The sequence below is a fragment of the Cinclus cinclus genome, chromosome Z (assembly GCF_963662255.1).
Source record: "Cinclus cinclus chromosome Z, bCinCin1.1, whole genome shotgun sequence".
Taxonomy (NCBI): Eukaryota; Metazoa; Chordata; class Aves; order Passeriformes; family Cinclidae; genus Cinclus; species Cinclus cinclus.
In genome coordinates this window covers 73,158,913-73,184,676 of record NC_085084.1, presented here as the reverse complement: position 1 = coordinate 73,184,676, position 25,764 = coordinate 73,158,913, and the positions used below count along the sequence as shown (strand labels likewise).

The 25,764-nt window shown below is 36.1% G+C and overlaps 1 protein-coding gene across 1 annotated transcript in view; it reads left to right on the top strand.

Annotated features, from left to right (window-relative positions):
• Nucleotides 1-25,764, top strand: part of WDR70 (WD repeat domain 70) — a 123,663-nt gene that overhangs the window by 90,917 nt on the left and 6,982 nt on the right. Inside the window, exons 12-17 of the mRNA XM_062513342.1 lie at nucleotides 1,706-1,790; nucleotides 2,773-2,911; nucleotides 17,919-18,019; nucleotides 19,431-19,510; nucleotides 22,140-22,256; nucleotides 22,594-22,756. Of these exons, the coding sequence (XP_062369326.1) occupies nucleotides 1,706-1,790; nucleotides 2,773-2,911; nucleotides 17,919-18,019; nucleotides 19,431-19,510; nucleotides 22,140-22,256; nucleotides 22,594-22,756 (685 nt within the window). The remainder of the gene's footprint in view (nucleotides 1-1,705; nucleotides 1,791-2,772; nucleotides 2,912-17,918; nucleotides 18,020-19,430; nucleotides 19,511-22,139; nucleotides 22,257-22,593; nucleotides 22,757-25,764) is intronic.

Here is a 25,764-nt window from a genome sequence, read left to right as displayed (position 1 = left end):
CTGACTGCATTTCTCCTGCTAAAACCTGGCAGGCCTACAGCTTGAAGATCATGTCAAGGCTCATTCCACTAGGAACAGAACAGCCTTGGCTGCTAGCCGTAGATCTGTCCCTATCCAGGAGATTTGCAAAGTGGCCAAGTGGTGTCCTTTGCATACATTTATAAAGTGTTGGTGCTTTAAATGTAACATCTTGACGATAAGTGGGTTTTTTTTTCTTGGGGGGTGGGAGGGAAAAGGGAGGGCTCATTTTACAAGACTAAATGCTTTGTAGTACTTGGGATGGAGTCTACTGGGAAACAATAAGAAAACAGATATTCCCAAAACGGGGACTTAACATTTTTCTTTCTTGTCATTTTTTAGCTTCCCAATGAACAGAAATATACTCTGCTCTAGACATCATTTATTTAAGCTGTCCACTTCTTAAAAATATTTTGTAGTAAGGAGTTATCCTAGTCTTTAATATAAACATACATGATGTACGAGGCCACACATTACTGCTTTCCCTGTAAAGGGCACTGCTGGCCTTGATTTCTTCTTTACTTCTTTTAAAAACATTTTATTTCCAAGGCCTCCTTTGAGGTCTTCAGCTCAAAGACTATGAATCCACAAAATACTTGTAGATAACCAAATTACTTCCCTGCAAGATTTGTACTTTGGAAGGAAGCAGATCTTGCCTTCTAGGTCAGAAAGATTTTGTAACTTTTTGTCTAAAATTAATCTCTGGGTATTTTTAAAGAAAATTGTTGCTTAAATATCCTTATTTTTACCCTTGAAAGAGCCGAGGCACTGCTGTCAAATGCTGGAATGTGTCTAGGTGTTTGAGTGAGGTACTTCAAAGCTCAAATTCTGTAGCTCATGCTGGAAATATGTGTTCCAGAAGGATAATCAGAGCAGAGATATAGATGTCTCTGAGAATAACTAACTAATCTCTTTTTTTACCCCGTCCTTTCTTTGTTAATATGTCATAACTTTTCAAAAAGGGATAAACAGCTTGACTTTTACTGGCCTACAGTCACACCATGTTTCTCAAACACAGATGAGAATTGCTACAGATCTCTTGCTGTAACCTTGATTTTGGCTTTTATGGCTAAATGTAGTGCGGTGAAAAGGTTTCATTACAGCAGGTGTGGTTTCACTTGCTTGCCTTCATTCCCTTTCCTGAGGATTTCTGACTGATTCCAGGGCCTCTTTTCCATACTGAGATAGCAGTTTGTTGCCTGCTAAAGAAGGGGGAAGACTTTCATGTGCTTTCCATTCTTCCTGATTACTTTTTAAGAACAGGTTAAAACCACACATGTAAAACTTTTATAGTTTTTGATCTAGACATTCTGTAGCACCATTTTAAATTTTGTTCAATATCTTGAAAGTTAAATTTGCTTCTAGTAGCAAAGCATCAATGCTTACAAACACAGAATAAATGAGTGATTTCACTGTTTGTAGATAGTGGTTCTTAATAGGGAGGGATTACCTCAATAGAATTGAAGAGAAGTTTCTGGTATACTGGAGTGCTGCATATTGAGCTTCTCAATCTTGCACTGTCATAGTAATTTACCAAGGAAAAACTTCCAAATTGTTTCAATTTTGGATGCTTCTATTATATAATGTTGTCTACTTCTCTCCAAATTAGAGAGCGAAATTTTCTGACATGCATTAAGTTCCTGATTTGAATTATTTATTGCTAACTTTTGTTTCTTTTGTTTCATAGGAGATGATACTTTAAAGATATGGGATATTAGACAATTTAAAAAACCCCTTAATTCAGCAGATGGACTGCCCAGCTTCTTTCCAATGTAAGTATTCTATTTTATTCCAGCTAGCAGAAACAGCAGTATTTTTGCTGAATAGGAAAGGGTTGTGCTGGAGTTCTTATTCTCAGTTGTCACTAGGTCCACAATTGTGCAGAGAGGACTGCAGAAGGAAGACTGTGCAGTGACAATTCTTGTCTATTTTAGGGATTCACATTGCTTTAAAAGATTTGTGGTATTTCAGTCTCACATGTCTTAAGTCTAATTAGATTAGAACATTTCAGGAGGAGGCCCTTATGTGTGTAATGAGATATAGATGTAAACCTCATTCTTATTTAGTCTATGATTAATAAAAAAAGAGCTGAACAAAAAGGTAGACATAACATGAAGATATATGATATGAATTCAGGTTACAGTATCTGAAGTGCTGACTTTATTTTACTGCATAGTGGTAAGTATTGTTTTAAGTATTTTTATTTATCGGATCTGCATTTCTATAGCTGTAATACAGCCAAATCCCCTAAAGACAGTTTGTAATTTTGAAATAAGATCTCAGAAAGACAAGTCATAGCGCAATCTTAACTGCAGTTTGTAACACACAGGAAAAGTAAACAGAAAAACATTTTTGACTAATGTGTAAACACAGCACCGTGCATCATTGAAGGATATATTGTCAGCAAAAACAGATTTCATGATTAGAACATTTTTTAAATTAATGATGACAGATTTGAAATTACTTTTTTTTGTTTCTCATATTGAAAAGCTTGCAAGATTTTTGAGAGGAGGAGAATTTTGCTGGGAGGAAGATTTTTATTGAATCTGCCAGTTTTGCACATCCTGTGCACAATTGTACTAACAATTGTAACAGATAAGTCTAATTGATAACTACAGCAGTAGATGACAGCGAACAAAAGGCTTTTTCAAGCTTTGTCTGGAAAGGACTAACAAATAGAAAATATTATTTTAAGGAATGCAATTTATATCTAAGTTCTCGATATGATAATTGTTTATTTGTTTTCTTCAACAGGACAGACTGTTGTTTCAGCCCAGATGATAAAATCCTTGTCACAGGCACCTCTGTTAAGAAAGGTGGTGGCAGTGGGAAGCTTTTTTTCTTTTATCGTGAGACCTTCCAGAAGCTGTATGAGATAGAAGTTACAGATGCGGTATGTATTTTAGTTTAATCATCTCTTCAAAATATCAACAAAATCAAATTCATATGCTTCTTTTCCCTTTTATGGGTAATTACCTACTATTGTGATTTTCCTACTCCATGATTAAAAGATAGGGCTAGAGTAACCTGAGTAATTGTTTCAGTTACATTTAAAAAAAATCCTAGGACAAGGTGTTTAAGCAGTAGAGCTTCCCTTCTCTTGTGTTAGCATTGCATTTCTCAAGGATTTTTATGAACCCTCTAGATCTGTGAAGTGACACACAATTCCTAAAATATGCAAATGTTTTATGTTGTTTACTTCAACAGTTACCATGATGAAATGCCTTATTGTGATGAAACTCATTTTTGTTCATGAGATTAGATTATTGGCTACTCTAGAATGTGTTTCTAGCTTGTCTAAATGCAACAGTTTGTTGCAAAAATGATGCATCATTAAAAAATCCATCCAAAACACCATTCTCACTGGCTCCTATAAAAACCTAAAGCTGTGAACCTGTAACACTGAAGGGTCTGTGTATGGTTTCAACTGACCACCTGTGTACAGAAGGGAAAAGCTCCATACCATAAATGAAAAGGTCCTTATAACTCTTGTGATATACAAGTAAACTTAATAAACGGGAGTGGGTGAACTTAGAACACAGTTGCCACTGATAAGTATGGCAATGTATGCTTATGTCCCTTTAGTTGTTGGAGTGTGTCAGATTAGCAATTTTATCACTGTTTCAGGATACCATTTTCTCCTTCTGCATTTTTTTTAAGCCAACACAACAGGCTTTCCTAGCACAGCAGACCAAACCTTTTGCTGGATGTTGTTTATACAGCACCACCTATGTATTTGCTTTTCTTTTTAAGTCCTGATTTCTCCTTTAGTCCAAGGTAAAATCTGTTTACGGATGGATTTGTTATGTCTATAATTTTGTTGACAGACATCTTACAATTTAAAAATGCAGAATTCTTATCAAAGCAGAAAACACATGTTTTTGCGTGGAGCAAAAAACCCCACCTGTTTTCATCTTAAAAATATAATCTAAATACAAAGTGGTTTTATATGACTTTGGAAGTTTTACTTAGTACTAGGTAATTTCTCGAAATACAGCAGAAGTTGGCTTTTTTATTTATGTCCTGTGAAACATTCCAAACCAAAAACCAAACTTATGAGAATTTCTAGGGGATTTTTAATTTCTGATACAACCCTTATAGCCAAGTATTTATAACCTTTTTCTGAGAGAAAACATGAATGCCTCACTATCTCCTCTGAATCTTCATGGCAGAGGAAAGGAAAACAACTACATAAGATAAAGTGTAAGAAATAGATTATTGTAGGAGCTCTCCTGTCTGTGGGCATGGGAAACAAAATAGTTTCATAATTCCATTCATTCACAATTAATTTGAACTCCTTAGACCTGTGTAGTCTCCGACCCTGGCCCAGCTATCAGGGTCAGTGGCTACTCTGAACTCAGTGATTTTATGCAGAAATAAAATCTGACCCAATTGTTCAGGAAATAAAAATCTTTAATACTAGAAAATAACAAACTTCAAGCTGAACAGTTTGTACTGTCCGAACTGGGAAGGATGGTACAGGGAGGCTTGATCCATGCACAAGGGCAAAATTGCAGGAAGCAAGTGTTAGGGCATGGCAGGGGTATTTATAAACTTGGAGGGGAGAGGAATTAGGGTGGAGTTTAGGGAGGGGATCCAATAGGGAGGGGTGATTAGGAATATTAAAATCATTGCAGCAAAAAGGAGTCAGTGAAACAAGGGAAGCAGAGAACTTTCTGGCAATGGTCAACATACTGGAACTGGGGGATTCTGCATGTGATTTTCCCACAGCCTTAAGTCATGATCCTCTGCACCTTTATTGGAGCTAACCCCACAGACCTCCAAGAACTCTTAAGTTATGAGAAATACTGCTCGCCAGTCTTTTTTTGCATTCAAAGAAAACATTATTTTCATTTGGTGACTTTGTCTTCCAAGTCTTGGAAATATAGGGTCTATTCACCTGCCAAAATAGATTGTGCTACAGGGGAGTCCACAAAAGATACCTCAGTTTCTCTCAGAATCAAGAGCTAAATTTCTGTTCTTTGCTTAAAAATGCAACAGAGACATGGAACAGAGGCCAAACAGTAGGAAACTGCCAATAAACAACTTCATTTGGGCCAGTAATATAGTAAAATTTCAAGTATGTGTACAAGTCTAAGCAGGTTCATAATTTTATACTATAAATTTGTGTAGGTGGTGATATTTATATGGTACTTTTTAAGACTGTAGTAAATCACATTGGTCTATAGAGTTTTAGTGCTGCTGGTTTTCTTCATTTGTAGTTATAAAATAAGACTGTCATTCTGCTTTGCACATAGTGGAAATGAAAATAACGGAACTAACAGGTGAAGAATTGAGTACTGATCTCATGACATAATTTTCAGTGAGTCACTACTACCAATAGCTGTGCAACGAGCCTGTCTAGCTTACAACTTTAACTCTACACATCTAAGGAAAACATAGTTTAGCATATCAATCTGAATCCAAAAGAAGAAAAATTATTTTAAGTCATCTTGCAAAATAAAAGCAGTATATTTTGTCAAGGTCATTCTACCATTTGTACCTTTTGACCTTTTCATTAGTGTTCTTTACTTGTTCTTCTCAAATTACTGTGTTTGATGAAATATAAACGCATAATGCATGCTAAAAGCAAATGAATTTTCAAGAAGCTAGCTTTTATGTTTTGTAAGCAGTAAATGCTGTTTGTTGGAAAGATCACTGGTCTGTAAACTGGGAGATTAGTATCTTGTGTGTAGTCTATCAAAGCATTTTTTTCAGCAGTGCAGTAATTACTTTCTATCTACCAGCTGCTCTCCTAGTTTCCATTTTTTCCTTATACTCTCAAAAACAGCAGTTAGCATTTAACAATAGTGTAATTAAAGACAAACATATAATGTTATTCAGGACTTCAGTTTGTTTTCTGCAACTAAGCGTTTCACTTCTTTACATTTTCCATGTTACCTAGTGCTGAAATACATAATTTTTCTATTTTGGGTTCTTTTAGGCATTGCAGCTATGCTATATGTAAAGTTGAAATTATACTATGCTGTATGTGCAATAAAAGCACAAATGTGCCACTGTCTGTCTCTGCAAAGAGCCTGATCTGCTCTCATTCCTTACTAAATAATTTCAGTTATTTCACTGAGATTTAGTCCATACTGCCAAAGGAAAAAGACATCTTTGGTAACTTTTGGAAGGCAATTGTATAGCAGTTCAGTGGTAGAATGTATATAATCAGAACAACAGAAAATCTACTGTGAAGAAAAAGTATAAATATTCACATGTTACTGTTTTAATTTCACATGGATTTTTTTATAGGGAAATGCCAGCAAGCCTAGAAAATTGAAAAGCAGTAAAGAGCAGTAAACATTATCTTAAACCTCCTTGGTAAATAGCCAGTGAAATTGGCCTGTGAGTGAACTTAGTGGGTAATGAGAAAATATTTAATGGGAATGTTTGACCAAAGCTGTGTCTGGCATTCCTTTCCTTCATACCATACAAACCTTTTTTCACCTTCTCTTTCAAGTTTTCATGGGAAAATCCATTACGGTTTCAGGGCTGCTGGAGTGAAACCTTGTGGTTTTTACTAATGGACTAACGTCTGATTGGTTTCTGCTGTTGTGGCTGGGTATATAATTTTAACTTACTTTTTTTCTCTTGTATTAGTGGTTTGCTGTTTCTCAGCCACAATCTGTGCGTAAATAACTGTATTGTTGTATCCACTCTTAAATACCTTCCCACCATGTAGGCATTGGGACTTGTAGAATTCAAGGTTCTTAGCTAAATAGCAATACTTTTTGAAGAAAACTAATGTCAAAAGAGCTGGAGGCCAGGGGTTTATCAAGGACAGAAATCACCCATGCTACAGGTTATGGCGGGGTCCTTTACTTACTGCAGATTGTATCAAAATTACATCAGTGTGGGAGCTCCTGCCTCTGATACTCTCATAAGAAAGCTGATGCTCTGTGTGCAGTACTCCACCCTTGCAATGGCTTGGTGTGTGCAGGTACAATTGGAGATTTTGAAGGCTTTGTACTGTGATAATGGTTGTGTTTACTAAACTGTATAGAATTCCCTCTTTGTAATGGAACTTGAAAAAATCCTGTTATGAATGTGCAGCCTTTTCATAGTTTTTCTGTCTCTTTCTCTTCTATCTTGACAGTATTATTATGAAAGGTTCTTCCACTTTCACCTCAAATGTTCACAGTAAAACATGTTCATTAAACTTTCTCAGTTGGAGCATTAGAGGCCTATTTAATCTGAAATACCTCTAATTGCATGCAGAACATTTCTTCACTCCATTTACATGAATAAGGAGACTTAAACAGATGGCAGGAAACAATACTGCCAGAATATGGGGGTACAGAGTTTATGTCCAGAAACTCAGCGGCCATTTCTCTTTCTTTTTGTCAGGTAGTGTGAGAGTTGGGAAGACCTGTAGCTGCTGTGGAATAAGGTGTCATATTTGGGATATGCAGTTAGGAAGGCAAGGGAAATTTTGCCACCAGATGAAGGCAGGGAGGGTTTATTCCTAATTCTTGCTTTGGTTATGCAAGCACGGGATCTTCATGGGAACTAGTTATAAATACCTAGTGTATGGGAAAAAGAACTGGGTACACAACATTTCCCCCAATGTCAGTTTAATTTAAAATAGCTGTGGATAGGCACTTGAATCACTCTCACATGTCTGTCATTAATTTGGCTACTTCCAACAAATCACCCAGTAGTTATCCTTATTACAGACAAGATTGATCTTGGCAGCAGTAGAGTATTCATTCTCCCCATATGGAAAGGACAAGTATTACACCCTGTGACTGCCAAGCAAGAATGGGCACTGAGAAAATAAAAAAAAAATGTATAGTTACAGGAATTGCTGATTTTTAATTAAAATTGAAGTAATAATTTAATTTAAAAATTAGCTGGAGTTATGAGTATATGTACATTATAAAACAAGATGTGCAAGTTTTTTAAAATATCCCATGGATTTTTGTAGATAAGCAACAATCCAAAACCCATAGATTTATTTGTGTTTTTAGGGAAACCTATTTCTGTTAGGAAGTTTCTTCAATATTTTCTTAGTTTCTCAAATATAAGCAAAAGTTAAATTATTAAATACTTCTGAAAATACCTCTAAGGGATGTTTCAGGAAGGTCTTCTGAGACATCCTATAAATAAAGCTTCTTTTTGGATGAAGAAGTGAAAAGGAAAGAAGGAATAAAGCATATGAACCTTCCAGTATCCTTTGTGCATGGCTGCATGATTGCAGCATTTCTTTCCTTGACCTTAAATAATCATTTGCTATTTATAAGGTGCAGTAATATAGTAAAGGGCTTTTCCACTGTGGCCTGCTTAACTGAGATTTAAAGCTTTTCAATTTAAGAAAAATAAATTATTTTAACTTCTGTAAGAGATCATAATGCAATTTCTGGTGGGGTTTTTTTGTTGTTGTTTTTGTTTGGGGTTTTTTTGGTTTTTTTGTTGTTTTTTTTTTTTGGTTTTTTTTTTTTGGTTTTTTTTTTTTTTTGGTTTTTTTTTTTTTTTTTTTTTTTGTTATTTGGGTGTTTTTAAAGCCATTTGTTTTATTTTAAAGGAAAATCCATACTTTCCACAATAGGTAAGTTAATGCAATATTTAAGGCCCAGTAAATTTATGTGCTTTTAAAGTGAACAAGAAAAATAGTCTAGTATAACTGGTGAATCACAGGAATATATTTACTTATGTAGTGTGGTAACCTGTCAATTTTTATTTTCTCCTTCCATATATGTAAGGACAATGTGGTCCTTCCCTTCGTGTGTCCTGGAGCAGCACATATTTTATGTTTAGGGGAGCTGTCACCAGAGGTTTGAGGTATGCAGGAGTAATAAACAGTGAGGGTCTTGTCCCTGTAACAGGCAGTGAGAGTGTATGTGAAGGTTGTCTCTCGTAGTTTTATGATATATGGAGATGAAAGCGTGGCTGTAATTTTAACAGACCAGGTGTTTGAAAATGCCTGACATTGCAGTCACAAGGGAAACATGTTACTACCTTGATTAAGTAACTTTTTTGTCCATCAAAAGAAGAAAATACAGTCCAGTGGCTCCATGCACTTGCAAAAATATATTTTATAGCTGTACCTTGTAAGTTAGCCTTAGTTGTAAGGTACAGCATTGTTAGCCATGTTTTCTGTATTGAAATCTTTCTTTAAAATATTGGTTTCTGAAAACGTTTATAGGGTATTTCTAGTTTCTGCATAGAAAATTGTAAATTTCATCCATTTCTTGTCCCTTTTCTATTGAATATTTCCACACATTTTCTAAGTCATGTTTCACAAGGGAAAGACATTAGTATTCTTTCTTCGACTACTGTATTCTCATGAGTATTTTAAATCTAATGATAGTAGGTCACTACATTGTAGATACTCCCTAGCCTCCCACCTTATTTATTGTAGTTGGCTCTTTTCCTTGGAAGACCTCCAGGGGAATCTTGAACAGGAAGGTTTCTACAATTGGGGTTTACAGTAGATTTTAAAATAGAGTAGTAGTACATTTCTATTATGTGAGCAGCCCTTTTAAAAACCAGAGCATGCATAGTATGAGCATGAAGTGTCAACAGTATTTTTGATCAAAATAAAAAACAAGATGGATTTTGTTTTTCAGCTTGGCAGACATTTGAAAACTGCATACTTCTAAATCTGCTATTTAACTTTCTTCTTATTATTTAAAATTCAGCAGTTTTGTAAGAGTTACACAGTTTTATCCCCTCTTCTAGTGCTTCCAGGAGGCAGACCAGCTCCAGGCAGTTTCCAGGTTTCCAGCATGGCAAGCCAGGTAGATGGGTGTTGTATCACCACTGTGCTCTAAGACCGCAGTGGAAAGAGATTAGAGAGTGTGTAGTGGGAATTGGTATGGCCTCTGAGCAGCACTGCCTCTCTGTGATTCTAAACGCAGAAATTCTGTAGCTCTTGGACAGCAGCAGGTGGTTAATGTAGCTGATGTTTCGTGGAAATCATCTGCAAAGAAATCAAGGTAACAGCAGGAGAAGGAAAGAACTATCTATATTAAAGCATTTCCTCACAGTGCTAACTTTATTGGTGGCTTTTGCTCTCCATCCTGCATTTCAACCATCATTAGCAATGATCTTTTATTATTGTGTAGAAATGATGGTATTTATTGGTAAGATTGCTATTATCTATGGATTAGAATTTTGAGTTTCTAAATTTTTTGTTGTAATTTTTCCTTCAAATTCCAGTTGCTTAGAGCTGGAGAGAAATTGTTTGTTAGTATGGGTGAAAATGTGTTGAAACACTTGCTTTTAAGTCCTTAGGGCCTGTTTCTGAACTTCATGGAGTATCCGTGAGAGAAGTGTTTTCTTTTAAAGCATTGAGATCTTTGAGACAGGAAGGAGTTACTCTGTTGCTTATAAGTTAGAATGCATATGGATCTTTCCTCATCATGAGATTTTTAGTATATTTTTATTAATTTTCTTCTCTTTTCTCAAGTAGTGTATGCATTCTTGCTGGGATGTATAAAATAAAACATGGCAGAGGTTTTTTTGAGGTCCATGAAAACTGTGAACCACATAAAACCTGTCTATGAAAATTTGTATGAAGACTAAATTTGTATCCACTCCACAGCAGTCTAATTATTTGAAGTTTCTAAACAGTTCCACAACTTTATTGTAAAATGGAAAAGCTTGAGAGCCCCTGCTTTAGTACCTTTCCTAATTACAGAAGTTGTTTAAAAGCTGTAGTAACCAAACAGGGATGAGGAACAATCTTGTGGTAGTGGGAAACTGTCTTCAGCAGTTGGCATATAAACATTTGATGTTTTTTTCAAAGACATAGAAACTCGGTTAAATAAAGGGAGGTGTTTTCCTGAAATAACTTTGTACATTTTCCTTCCCTTATGGGGATACATATTGCTGAAGACAGAAGAACTTAATGTGCAAGTCCTTAACTTAATGTACAGCTATGGATGATGAAGCTGAAGGGCCGCACTGAGATTTCATCTCTCTATCCAGCCTGAGTTTGAATTTGCTTACCCCCTCAAACACAAATATAATGTAGGCTTAGGTAACAGATTATGTTAATTTGGAAGGTAATTGCTTTTTATTATAAGATTCCTAAGTAGCAGTATTTATTACATTTTGAGCTCCTGTGCATTTAAAAGATACTGCAAGCAGTTCTTCACTGTAAATACATAGGAGAGTTTTATATAGGAGAAAAGACAAAATAGATACGATAAATAAGTTAGTTGCATGCATACTTGCACTGATTTTGACAGACAAGGCTTTTTTTCTGAAAGAGTGGAATTTGTAGTGATTACATTTAAGATACTCAGTTCAATCAGAAGACCCTCACTTAGCCACTGTTGGGGTGACCTGTCCTTGTGGAATCCACAGCGACGGTCAGAATGTTATTTTACATGTTTGCTATCTTCCCTGCTGAGATGACACTTATTTGACTGCCTGGACAGCCAAGTGCAGCAAGCAGTGCTGTTCAAACAGAGCCCATCACATACCATTACAGCCACTGAAGTAAAGTTTGCACATGGGAAAGAGAGAAGATTTGTTTTTCTTCTCCTGACCAAAAATATTTTCTTAGGGCAGCAGTTCTTGCTTTCACTTTTTTACTGTATAGTTTTAGAACAGATTCTGTGGAATTATTTATTAGATTGTGGGTTGGAAAAGGGGTAAGCAGTAAGGGTAAATACAGAGTTTTTTTCTTTTTAGCTGCTATTCAGTTTTTTAGTATCTCCAGAGCTAGGCCTGATCTTCGAAGCTAAGGTTTTCAAGATTTGTTGGGCAGTTTAGAAGTTTGTATCTGGTGTATTCTTTCTGCACTGGGAGTATTCAATATGGGTACCAGCATTCTTTATCTTGAACTGTGGAGTTTTATCTAAGTAGCACAACATACTGTAATATAGATCCTCATTAGTTTTCTGTTTTTCTTTTATAGCTATTTTGACCACTGTAGGCTGTAGGGATTCACCTGACCAAATATAGATGTCTACAGCTGATCCAGTCACCCTAGGCTCCTTTTCTAATCAACAAAGAAAAATAAACATATTCAGACTGTGATTTTATCCCATCCTAAAATAGAACTCTAAAATAGGTTAGCTGAAGTCCACTGTAAAATGCTTATTTCTCTCTGTTAACTTTAAAGGGAGGCATTTATAGACATTTAAAGAATATATCTCCAAAGATTAGAAGTGTAGATATGTTAAGTTTGATGAAACAAGTCCCACCTATACTCTTTACTTCCCACCCTGGATGTTTATTGTCTTCTACTAAAGTGCTGGAACGTTTGATCTCATTTTCTGACCTTGCCAATAGCAAAGTAGGGGATAATGGGTTACTTTTGCATTTATTTGTGTTGATTTAAGGATTTTTGACTGTAGGCAATTTACAGGAGAAAAGCCTGCCTCTCTATGAAAGGCATGTGCTAGCTGAGAGTGAAGCCTACGCTCTCTTACTTGCACCTGATTTCCCAACAACTGTCAAAACATCAGCAACTTCACCATGGAGTTACTGAACTTCATCTAAATTGTAGCACTTTAAAAGAAACATCAAACGCTCATGATTTCTTGCTTCACAGATTAGAGATGTGTGAAAACCTAGGATTAGATTGCTTCCTTTCAATTTTCAGTATTTATCTGGAATCAGCAGTATTTTTTCTAGTGGCTATTTGTAAGATCAGCTTTGTTTTTCACTGTTTACAGGTGGAATGTTGGCTACACATTCAGCACAGGGAAAGTATGAGTATTAGCTATATGTCAGCATCATTCAGTACAGATTTCCAGCTTCTTAGGGTAGTTTCATGTAGGGATGGAAGTAAATAGATGCAGTCTGCAAAGCAGATTTGTTGTCAGTGTTTTCATTTAGTTTGCACTAATAGCCATAAGAGAAGACAATAATTTATTGGTCTTAGCCTAAAAGTTTGATAGCTGCTCTTAACTGATTAGTCATATCTAGTATTTTGGAGCAAATGTATAAGCCAGTTGAAAGTCAAGAACAGTCAGAGAAGAGTGAAAGTGTGTACCTGAAGAGAAAAGAAAGAAAAATTGAAAATGTTTATTTCAAGAGTGCATAACTGACGTGGAAACATGTTCTTTATTTCCTCTTCCCTGCATGGCAGGAGAAGATTTACTAATGAACTTGAAAAAGTTGATACATTATCATGTGTTATCTGAAAATACGCTTTACATGAAACATTAATTTTCAAAGATAACTGCAAGGTACTTAACCTTTGAACTTAGTTGTCTTTAGGGAGAAGGGGTAGTTTCCAAAGAAAACAGTGCCTGAGTGAGAAGCAGTAAGACCTCCTGAAGGAGGGAAAAGAAATTAAAACATCACTGTAAAATATGGCCCCTCTAATTTACTTTTCATTTTGCAGTAGCAAGGAGAGAATATAGTCCTGTTGACCTAAGCGCTCTAGAAGTGTATGGTGATTCTTATTTATGTCAAAAATATGAAAGCTCTTGAAATTTTTTGGAAAATGATGAAATCATTATCATGAGTCTTGTTGCAGTTATGACCTCCGTATGCGTACACACATACATGTCTGTTTAATAAAATTTTGCTAACATAAAAAGATTAACTGTTATCATAGGGGTTATTTACATAAATAGTTAGTGAGGTTTTGTTTGATCTCAACCAAAATGCACCAAATTAAAAAAGTCAATGCTTTTGTACAAGATCAGCTCACAGATATGTAAAATGTTAGTATAGGAATTCAAGAGGGCAGTGATGGACTCAGGTTTCTACCTGAATCTTACATTAATCTTTTGGAACAGAGTGAAAGAGAATAGAGGTGAACAGTGCTTTCAAGAGACATTCTTCATGTATGTTCTTGTTATTTTATGTATGTTACATAATGAGCAACCTCACATTTAGGTAGGTAGACTAAGATTAAGTGACTGCTCAGGCTCTGGAAAGCTGCAGAAAAATCTTTTAGATCTAAGATGTAGCATTTATGTGAAAACTATATGTACTTTGTAATTCACAGGGACAAGCAATACTTGCTGCACTAAATCATGGAGGTTTTTTTTTTCTTTATATGTTCTATCACGGGGCATCCTTCAAAGCTTCTCACAATCCAGGTAACCACTGCCAGTGTGGGATCTCTAACCATTCATAGTCCCTCTTACTAGAAATTCTTAACCTTTCTTTCCTTCCTGACCTGTACTGACCCCTCTGAGACTTCAGTTCCCATCCTGGATCAGCTCTATCCACACTCTAAAACTGAATGGTTTTATCTGAAGTGTGGGCCAGGGAACTGAATTTTGCCTTTGCTGCTGCAGTCTCAAACCGTCTCTATAATCAAAGATCCAGGAAGTTTCTCCCAGTCCTTGACATCAGTCTGTAGTTTTATGACCTTACCAGCTTCATAGTTTCGTCTTAGGGGGTAAATTTTCCATTCCTATGCCACAAATCATTTAAATCTTTTCTTGCTGACCTTGTAAAATGCCCTCTCTGCATTGTTTACTCCTGTCAGGGTGTTGCCCAAGTGCTCTGGACAGTTTCAGTTGAGGTAATTAGCTTTTGCTTGCTGACAAATCTGCTTCAGTTATTCTTCATTGTGCCTGTTAAACACAGGGCTATATTCCTAGGCCAGAATAAATGTCCCATTCTGTGTTAACAGAAAATGAGGCTTCAGTTTTTCATTTAGAAATACTGCTGTTTACTCATGTCAAAGCACTATTACATGCTTAGTACCAGGAAAGCCATGTTTGTAGTTGCCTAATGAGCTCACCTAGGTAGAGAATAACCTGACAGAAAAATTATATGGTGTTTTTTACTGTTTACCTGCAGCAACAGCTCTGCTTACATGATTTCATAGGGGAAATTAAAAGGGAAATACAGAGGTGAGAGTAGACTGATAGGGCTGAGACTATTTGGGAACCACCCCAGAACAGCCTACAGATAATGACACCCACTAAATCTGTTCTAACCTCTTTCACAGTGACAATCAAGAAGGCAAATTTGCTGTATTTCTCTTTTGGGTAATGTTTTAAATATTTTCCCTGTCTTTCTTCACAAAAATATTTTCACAATGTTTTCCCAGTATTTCCCAATGCAAGCAACTGTGTTTGTATATGCAATAGACATTGCCGAAGACTTTTTAGATTGATTTAATTTGAAGAACTTAATGCTTTTGCCATAGCAAAGGTACAAAACAACTTTAAAATTGCTACTAGTAATTATCTTCTCTAATTTTCTTATAATCACAAAGCTGACCACATCAGTCTATGGAAAAGTTATTTTCAGGATTTTTATGACAGTCTTCCATGACTTTATGTTTCAAAAGCATAGTGTCCAAAACATTCAGCCATCACAGAAATATTTTTTTCAAGTGTTGAAGATGTTTATGTGATGATACATTCTGCATTTCATCATCCTTATTTGTTAAAAGACATTTTCCATTTGCTAAGCTGTGACCTGCAATCTTTTTGTTTTCAGAATCTGCATAGGTTTTTCTTCTTTTAAATGAAAGACAATGATTTGGGGTTTGTGATTGGGTTTTTTGGTTTGTTTATGGTAGGGCTGGTTGTACATAGCAACAGGTTGCTGAAAGAGGCTGTCAAGTTTCCATCTTGGGAAATATTAAAAAAAAAAAAAAAACACATAAGGTGTTATACTGAGCTGTTTGTAGTATCTGGCCATGCTTGGAGCAGGATTGTGGAATTGGTTATCTCCAGAGCTGTCGTCCAACCACAACCATTCTGGAGTTGTGTAAAATTTAGCGTCAGTAGGCAGGTACCTACCTTACATGCACATGTAGGCAAGGGCAGGAAAACACTTCTTTGTCTGCAGTTAACATACTTACTTGCCTGAAGAGCTGGGAGTAGGACCTTCTTTGAGATGGAATTTGATGTTCAGCACTTCCAATGACAAAGACGTCTACCTGAGCTATTGTAGGTGGAAGCAGTTGAGAAGTTAGAGGCATCAAAGAATAAATGCTTTTTAAGTGTTAATCATTTTTGTGTGGTAAAGATTCTCCTTACCCTTCCCTCCCAGTATTAAGACCTAGCCTACAATGAACCCTTTGTAGTACTGTTAATTAGAATTTAGACTTCTTTAGGTTTAAATGATTGGGAAAAATTTTTAGGATATAGTTCAGGGATTCAGTGTTTTGGTATTTTTGAAGTATTTTCAGTTTCTAAAATAATCTGAAAATCACAGAAGTCGTTTTTATTATTTCTTATAAAGTAGGTTTATATGCCTGTGGATTGATAAAATTGCTTGCATGTTCAGAGCTTGAGTTTGTTTAGTTTTTAACAAATTATATTCTGGGAACGTTTTATGGTTTCCAAAGATTTATAGGACTACATTTGATGACAGTTTCTTTTGCCTGCTCTGTAGCACGTGCCATGGTGGTTTTAAGTGTGCTGTGCATGTTTGACAAGTTAGAAACTCCACAAACTCCATCAATGCTGAGCCACACTGTCTCAGGCTTGTTTTTGTTGGCTGGTATCCACTACCATGCTATAAAATACATTTACTTGACAGAAGAAAGTGGAGAACCACATTAACTACAGAGTTTTAAAAGGCTGGCTAACCACATGCAATAAATATTAATAAAACAAAAGGCCACCCACCTTTGACCTTTAATACTTGTTACTAGCTTTGGTGTTTTAGAGTTACTTTAGCATTTTGAGCATTATGTAACAGTATGTAAGACTCTTCTTTAAATCCAACAACTTATTATCAACTCTGTATTTTGTACTTCAGATTTTCCTCTAAAAATGTTGTTCTGTAGTAATGAGAATGTGTAATGTTGTATGTTGTGTGCATGTAGAAGGAGGATACTTTGCTGGGGAACCTTGTAAAGAATGGCTATTTGTTTAATGAAACCTTATCTCACTCGGTTTTTTATTTCTTAAAAGAAAATACAAAGTAGAAAACACAGCTCAGGAAAGTTTCATGCGTCATCTTGTGGTAAAATGAAGTTCTGATTCATGATGGCTGAATAGCCTTCAGAATTTTTTCAAAATTTTTAATGTTATGTGCCTCCTAGCATCAAAAAAGTGGAGGCTGGATCAAACCAGAAATAGCATGGAGCATGCAATGGGAAGTGGAGAGAGAGGAAAAGGAAGGCTAGAAAAGGGGAGCATTGTTCCATGAAATACTAACAAGATCATGCATTTTGCAAGCTCTGGATATTTTGTTACATAAGTGGCACAAACCAACTTCAGCCTTGACATCCATTTAAGGCATTACTGTCTGTCAAAAATAGATAACGTTCTTTTTTGTTCTTGATGAGATGCATTGTTCTTTGTGGCAGATAGTGCCCACTTTGGCTCTCTGGAGCCAGAATTTTGAGTTTCTGTGCTGTCCCGCTGAATCAGACTGAGAACAGTACTCACATGGAGATTCAAAGTCACATGTAGAACAATACTCTTAATGTCTGAAAATGAGTTTTGCTGCTGACCAGAAGGGTGACAGTACTGTGAGACATTGGCTTCAAATACCAAGTTCTTAGTGTTGTGGGGAAGAAAGAAGCAAGGGTGAAAACCAGCATCTCTTATGTTTCTGCAGTCAGCAAGCAAAAGGTCAACAGTGTATGACAAGAAGGGAAAAAACAGATAACATGATGAATGAAGTGGAATAATTAAGAATTAAAAACGAGTACAAAAGTCATGAAGGCCTGAATTGTTATATCATATCTGAAGTACTTAATTGTTCTCCTTCAAATCCCTCTTTAAATTTTCATTTTCATTGTGCCTATAAAGATCCTGGCAGTAGATAGTCTATAGAAAACACTGGTTATTATGCTGTCACCAATTTTTATTTCCTTCCCCACCTACATCCTGGTATTGTTACTCCTTTTACATTGTATTCTACTCTGAAGTTATTCATTCATGTATTCACATGCTCATTCATTTGTTTAAACTTCGTCCTGCTACGGTGTGATGTTGTCTTTGACAATGTGAATATTAATTCTAAGAACAACCAACTGTCAATATCTCACTCTGTTTCAGAGCGTTGTGCGTTGTCTTTGGCATCCCAAGCTGAACCAGATCATGGTTGGTACTGGAAATGGTTTAGCCAAAGTGTACTATGATCCTGTCAAAAGCCAGAGGTATGTAATTATGTTTTATTATGGCTGCTTTCTCAAATTTAGCTTGATTCTGTGATTCAATGATTATACTAAGAAATGAGAAAAATTGGTTAGTAGCGTTTGTTTTGCAGAGTTCTACTTAATCAGCAGCAGTCGAAAGAGAAAAAAAATGACCCAAAATGTTTACTTACAAAGGGTGGCACTTTTTCCTCTGGGCTTTTCCTGTTGCAGTATGCTGTCTTTTCTGCTTGAGTTTTCCACATGCTTTTGTTTATTAATTGCATGAAATCTGTAGTAAGAGCAACCACCCTTTTATCCTGTCTCCTGAAGTTTGCTTTGAAAGTGTTACTGAATGTGGGTTTATTGTATTTTGTCATGGTTTTTTAATGCATATTTTCTTCCTGAAGTAAAAATCTTGTTTAGAAGTATCAGATTTCAGTGCTAATGAAGTAATACTGGAAGACCCAATTTGACAAGGAGGCACATCCCTACCTTTCTTCTAGTCTTCCTCACCACCCGCATTTATCACATGAGGATTTTGCCTGAACATCTAAGGGAAAGGTGGTACTGATTTGTCAGACAGTGACTTGCCAACCTAAGATGCCTAAGTAGTCTATAAATATTTGTTTTGCGGTTAATTTTATTTTTCCATCTGGATTGGCTGGAGAACTGGAGCATTCTTTCTTCCCGTCAGCCAGGAGGAAATGTGCAGTTCCTTGATACTGAGTGGAATGAGTAAGGTGTTCTTCCCATGTATGCACCATCTTTGTATTGCTGGCATCCTAAACCAAACTGTGTTACACTTCATGTTTTCTGGATATTTGCTGTCACCTGGGCACTTGGATGTGAAGATAAACTGTGGTTTACAAGATTATCAGAAACAAGTTTTTTTTTCCCCTTGATTTGGCAGTTTAGAGAACAAGAGAGTTGGTCATCACTGTTTGGACCGCAGAGCCCTAGTGCAGTTTTGTGCCTGGTTTGTTTCCTGGTATTTACCATGAGGAGGAAAATACCACTGGTTTAAATCAATCTTGCTGAAGCCAGGCTTATGTGGTCTTTCCTGCATCAGTGTTACAGGCACCTTTGGTTAGATAACTGCCAACTCTGCTGCTTAGGAAGAATTGTATGAGGAGCAAATGAGTGCCCAAGTCTGGAGAGCAGCATTTCCAATGTGCACACGAAAGTACTGTGGACAAATGAAGTGTGAAATGAATCTTCCACCCTTATTTCTGCATGTCCTATAAACTACTCTATAACAGAAACACTATGATCTCTCTACTCTCTACTCTCTTTCACATGAACGTGAACAGGCAAAGATACACACATTTGTGAATATTTAGAGTGCTGTATAATTTTGTTGAGACTGTCCTGAACAAAAACTGGTGTCTGTTTGATACAAACAGACTAGCTAAACTGCTCTGTTTCCTCCTAGGGGAGCAAAATTATGCGTGGTCAAAACAAAACGAAAAGAGAGACAAGCAGAGACTCTCACACAGGATTACATTATAACACGTAAGAAATTTAAACATATCTTTATAGCAGTGTCCTTAGCTTGTTCTTAGGTTTGAATTTATTGCAGATTGCTTAGCTTTATTTTTTCTCCTCTAAAAAGCAGTCTTTCATTAAGCATTGATCACTGGTGTCATATATTGGTATATATGACATATATTGGTATATATGACACATATTCATACAATTTTTTTTTATAGTGTTGCACAACCAGAAAGATCCAATCTGTATGCTCTGTAAAGTTCTTAATAATAGTTGGTTTCTTGATTGTGGGACTCCTGAAAGCCTCACAAATTTTGGTGCTTTTTAAAATCTTCTGTGTTCTATAATTTAATCGTGGAATGTAGATGGGTTTAGGAAATTTTGCCACTTTGCAGTACCAGTGAAAAAATCAGAGATGGGAGATAGATCTTGAAGAAATAGCAAATGATTTTTCAAAATTTATAACTTACCCAAGTTATATGGGATTTTAGATAGGCTAACTATCCCTATCCTCAGGGGTTTTTAAGAGTTTGTGTTTTAGTAAGGATCACTGTCACATAAGAAACAGTTATCATTGCTACTATAATATGTTTAATAATCTGCCTTTTCCCAATGACAAATTTTACAATGGAATAAGGGCATTAACTGAGAGATCTTGACTATCCACATCAGTTCTGATTTTTACACATTTTTTTACACATACTAAGACCATTTCTCTATAAAACAAACAAGTTGTTTGGCAGTATAATAAACAAAAAGAGGTTTGGAGTGAGAAAGTTTGGGCGGTCTTGGTAACTAGACCCGTATCAAGGTACTTCGGTTATGGGTTCCCATCTTGGGCACTTCCCAGCCACAGCTGTCTCCAGCCTACCTTTACTGCTGCAGATGCTCAGCTCCAGTATTTGGGGTAAACTTAAGCAGCAACTGCCAAAGATCAGGGGTATTTATCTTCATTGGGTGCTCTTAATCCATCTTTATAACATCCTTCACTGTAATGCTTTTTGTGCAATGTCACTAGTGTTTATACTCTAAAGAACTTCTGTGACCTTTTAGAGAAAATTCTGCTTAAAACCCAGTGGAACTTGTGTGTTCAATGGCATTTATAAATGTCATTGAAATATATAGGTCCCAGTTATGCAAATTTTTGGGATTTTATCACTGAGTTCTAGCTGATTAGCTGTTTCTTCCACATAATTTTGAAAGTAAACAAAGATGATTCTATATATCATGCAAAAAAATGTTGTAAGGATTTGCTTAACAAATTTTTAAAGTTTTTTGCATATTTTGAAAACTTCAGAGGTTAGATGTCTGTCTTTTAAGTTTACGGACAGAACTGGGAAGACCTGAAGATCTCTGAAGTGCTTTTGCAAAGTGAACTCATCTCTTTTTTCTTCTATTTCCCCTCCTCTTTTTTTTTTTCTTTTTTTTTTTTTTTCTTCTGACTTCTTGTTGTTCTTCAGTATCAGAATTGCCTGTTATGGCTACTTAAAATGCAGTAATGTTGTTTTAAGGGATTAAGTGTCACTTTTAAAATACAGGAGTACACAGCATGGTTTTTCCCTTATACAACCTTTACTCCACAAATAGCAAAGGCTTGGATCTTTGCATTAGTCACCTCAGATGCTCTGTGGAAACTAATCAAGCTTTTAGTGCTTGCCAGAAAATTGTCCCTGGCATTTCATACTTAATGAAATCTGCAAAAATAAAACTTCATCATTTGTTTCCTAAGATCTGCTGCATGTCACCTGGCTGTGACTTCATTCAGTCTTAATAGGTTGAACAGAAAAACGCTGAAAACTCAAGCTGATAGGTGTCTGAATGCTCCATGATGGTTTTTTATTCAATATAGAGATGATGTTCCAAAATTTAGGATTTTTTGGGGGTTTTTTGTCTTTATTGGATCATTTGACTGCTACATGATTTCCCTGACTTTGGGAAACAGCAGTAATGACCACAACTGCATGTGAGATCTAAGCCTCACTGCAAGAAAGCCATGTCCATTAACATGGTATTTCTCTGTTACTAAAGAATGACTCTCTTGTCTGAGTGGATAAAAGCCATTTCTGTAACTGAAGGTAGCACTTTCATGAGGAAATAGAAGTTATAAATCTTGACAATTTAGCCAGACTGTTACAGTTAGGATGTTTTCCCAATGGTGATTTATCTTATTATTTAAGAAGGAGCATGATTGTGACTTCATGTGCATAAAATTGCATTTGGAGTCATTGAGGGGGTTTCTGCTCCACTCTTTGTCATATCCAAGAATGCATCAAGCACCTTGTCATGCTCTTAGAATATGGAAAAGCTGGAGAAACGGGAAGTTCAGAAAAGAGTAACTGATGGGTCACAATGCTAATGTTGAGAACTGAATGACAGAGGTATGAATGAAATGTGCACAAACTGTGATAACAGTATTTCAGACAAGAGGCTCCTGTCTGAAGTTACCCTGATATCTGACTGCTTTCATCTTTGAAAGAATTCAGCAGAAATAAACCCCTGAAAGTAAAATTCAGTAAACACCACTCTTTGAATATGGGATTACCTGCCACCTTTTCCATTACAAAAAATATTCCAACTTTTTTGTATTTAAAGTGCCAGAAAGAAAATGGAAATTCTAACACTGAATTTTCTCCAAACTGTCACCCTTCAGCTCATGCGCTTCCGATGTTCCGCGAACCACGACAACGAAGCACGAGGAAACAGCTGGAGAAGGATAGGTTGGACCCCCTGAAGTCTCACAAACCTGAACCTCCTGTAGCAGGAGCAGGTAATCTAGGCATAATCATTTTGGACTGTCATATGCCAAAGGGGCCATCATGATCTGCTTCTACACTCATTTGGATTTGCATATTTTGGGTGGTGACTTTACTCCATAGATGTGTGGGCAGTATCCAGCACTTTAAGGCATGGATGTCTCTTTGGAGTCCTTGCCTGAAAAATATTAGTAATCACAATGGCTTACTTTGTGTTACATAACCAGTGAAGCATCCACCTGAATGCTGCCCTAAGTTAAATCCTTCCTATAGCATTAAATAACCTCTTCATATCAGGTCACTGTTGCAGGCTCTGCATATTTCTTAAATATTTTTCTCTTTGTGCCACAGGTCGTGGTGGCCGTGTTGGGACTCACGGGGTCACCCTATCATCATATATAGTCAAGAACATTGCCCTGGACAAGACAGATGACAGCAACCCTCGAGAGGCCATTTTACGTCATGCAAAGGAAGCGGAGGAGAATCCATACTGGGTGGCTCCAGCATATGCTAAGTAAGGAAACAATTAAGAATACAAGTAATGTTTCTGGAGGCCGGTAGGAGTCTAGTTAAAATAGATGTTTTCTGTGCTGTACTTTGCCTTTTTTTGGATTGCTACCACAAATATGCAAACCAAGGATATACTCTTTTAGAAAAAGATAAGAGTTTCCAGGAGGTTAAACTGTTGAACTTTCATATTTCCACTTATAAAATGTACCTGCCAGTGCTAGAAGTTACTTTAAAACTTTCAAATTTGGTTTGAGTTTAGATCTTCTCAAAATCAGTGTCTTGAACTGCAGTATGATAGGGTACTGTCCCATTGATATATTGGGATGATTTTTCAATACACCCTCTAGTTCTGACTGATTCTTAGATTAAGCCTTCAAAATATTTACATGGTGTTATGACAGGATGATTTATTGACTGTCATAAGTTTTTATCTGAATTTTTCCTACACGAGGACCCAAGGAACTGCCTGAATTAACTTGGTTTTAAAGGTACAGCGATATTAAAAATTGTGCTGATAAAATCTCCTACCAAAAATTCAGCAAAAAGAGATAAGTTTTAAGGTATTACATAAGTTAAGGAGCCTTATCAAGATTTTTGTCATAAAACCTCGTTAGTTCCACAGATGGTACTTTACTCCATTTAAATTGTATGTGTGGGTGTGGTACTTGTGTGTATATATTAAAGTGAAAATTGTGCAGTGTTCTTCTTGGGTGCTTTCTACCCAGGGAGTTTATTTCCCTGACACAATTAAATACATTCACAACAGTATAAAAATAAGTACTACATAAATGCATTTCATACTAATGACTTGAGACTACCACTTTAAAAATTGCAATAATTGTTACATTTTATTATCATTGATGAAGCTTTTTTCTACAAAACAGTGTCAAGTAGTGTTTTCAAAATGCACAAGAAAACATTTTGAAGAGTTGAAATCGTCTTCATGGCACAGTCTGCCAACAATGAATTGCTTTTCTATTTTGCAGCACAGTGTTCTGTCTCCAAGGCTGTACATTCATTAGTACTTTACTGACTACTTTATTAGTGTTTAGCTCTGTAGTGAGCCAGTCACCGCCTCTTTCCAGAAACTTGAAATACTCTATGAATCACAGCTTGTTTCAGATGTGACTTTTGTTTTTTTCTTGACCCACATATTCACAAAAATAACTGAATAGCAGTTCCAAAGCAGCTTGGGAATGTCAGCAACCCTGCCTGGCTTTGACCAGGTAATTGATAACTATGGCATTTGGTGTTATACATAAAACCAATGCATTATACAGTATCACTCTTGGTACCAAAGATGGGATATTTGAAAGCCTAATTCTACAGCAGTTGTTGCAATGACTATGCTAAATATTGATTTTTAATTGTTTGAGAGTTCATGATTGCTAGATAGGATGTATACTCAGAATGTGTAGGCATCTTTTTTTTATTTGAGGAATCCATCCTCAAAAGTAAATGCAGTCACACATTCCATCAGGTAGATAGATGTCAGCATATTTTTGGCTTAGTAACTTCATTGATTGTATATTAAGTTTCATCCCCAACACCTGCAATGTAGTAGACATGAAATTTTTAAAACAAAGCTGTGTTAGAGGAGGCTTACTGTGTCAGGTGGCCAGATCTCATTACAGTTCCCTGTTAAAGACGTGGCTGCAGGGGAAGAGGAGAGCTGGATGAGAAGTGGGCAGGATGCAGGTCCAGACTGCTATTGACATACACATCAGACAGTGATGTGTATGTGGGGGACTTGGATTGCAGCCAGCAGCACACGGCCATGATGGCTTTGTCAGCTGATAAATCACATTCTGGTGAAGCTGCCATTATCCTTGTTTTAAAAGCTTCAATTTCAGATATACTCTGTGCAAGGAGCATTTAATAACTCCCAAACAATATTGCATGATTAATAATAGAAACAATAACTTAATAACAACAGCACTATTACTAATAATATGTAGGACAATGAAATGCAGAAACTTTATTATGTGTCATGTTCTTAGTTTTCAGAAAGTCAGGACTATGTTAACAGCCATGTAAAGCTGTGCTATTATATATGTAATATAATAGTATATTATATTGTTATTGTATCCTACATCTGAATTTAGAGAGCATGGATATTTAACCTGTATATAAAATGCATTTTACAGATGTACTTAGAGACTTGTATATAATAAAATATGCAAATTAGAAGTAATTGATCAAAATTATCATGCAGTACTTGTTTGTATACTGGACAGCTGTTTAAGCTATAACATAAGTTACAGTATAGATTTAGGAAAGGTGATATTCTGATACATGTTTAAAATCATATACTGTCTTAAGACCAAAAAACCATACATCCAATATGTTTCATTTTTTTAAAACAGTGTTTATTCTTTTATTACTTTATTCTTCTGCTACTGATTTTTCTGCATTTATTGTAGTAAATTTTTACTTAAATATGGTATAAAACTATCCACTTGATATATTTTTTGTTTGACAAGGTTTTTGGTCCTGTGCTGTCTATGCACTTAAAGTTTTCACTCTCTTTCTTCAGAAAATGTGCAAGGAAACTATAGTTACTTAACTTTCTCCAGTGATAGTTATTAAATAATTTTAGACTGAGAAGATTAAAAAATGCTCTTTTCTAGTTAATCAGTTTTCAGAACTTGGAATATGATGACTGGATTGATTTGTCTGTTCCTGATCCATACTGGCTACATCATTCCCAATCAGTTAACAGCATTAATGCTTTTTTAATTGTATGTGAGGAAGAGTGACTTTTTTTACATGGGTGGGTAGTGACTGGATAAGGGGAAATGGTTTTAAACTAAAAGAGGAGAGGTTTAGATCAGATGTTACAAAGAAATTCTTTACGCAGAGGGTAGTGAGGCATGGAACGCGTTACCCAGAAAAGTTGTGAATGCACCATCCCTGACAGTGCTCAAGGCCAGGTTGGATGGAGTTCTGAGCAACCTGGTCTAGTAGAAAGTGTCCCTGCCCATTGGCAAGAGAGTTGGAACTGGATGATCT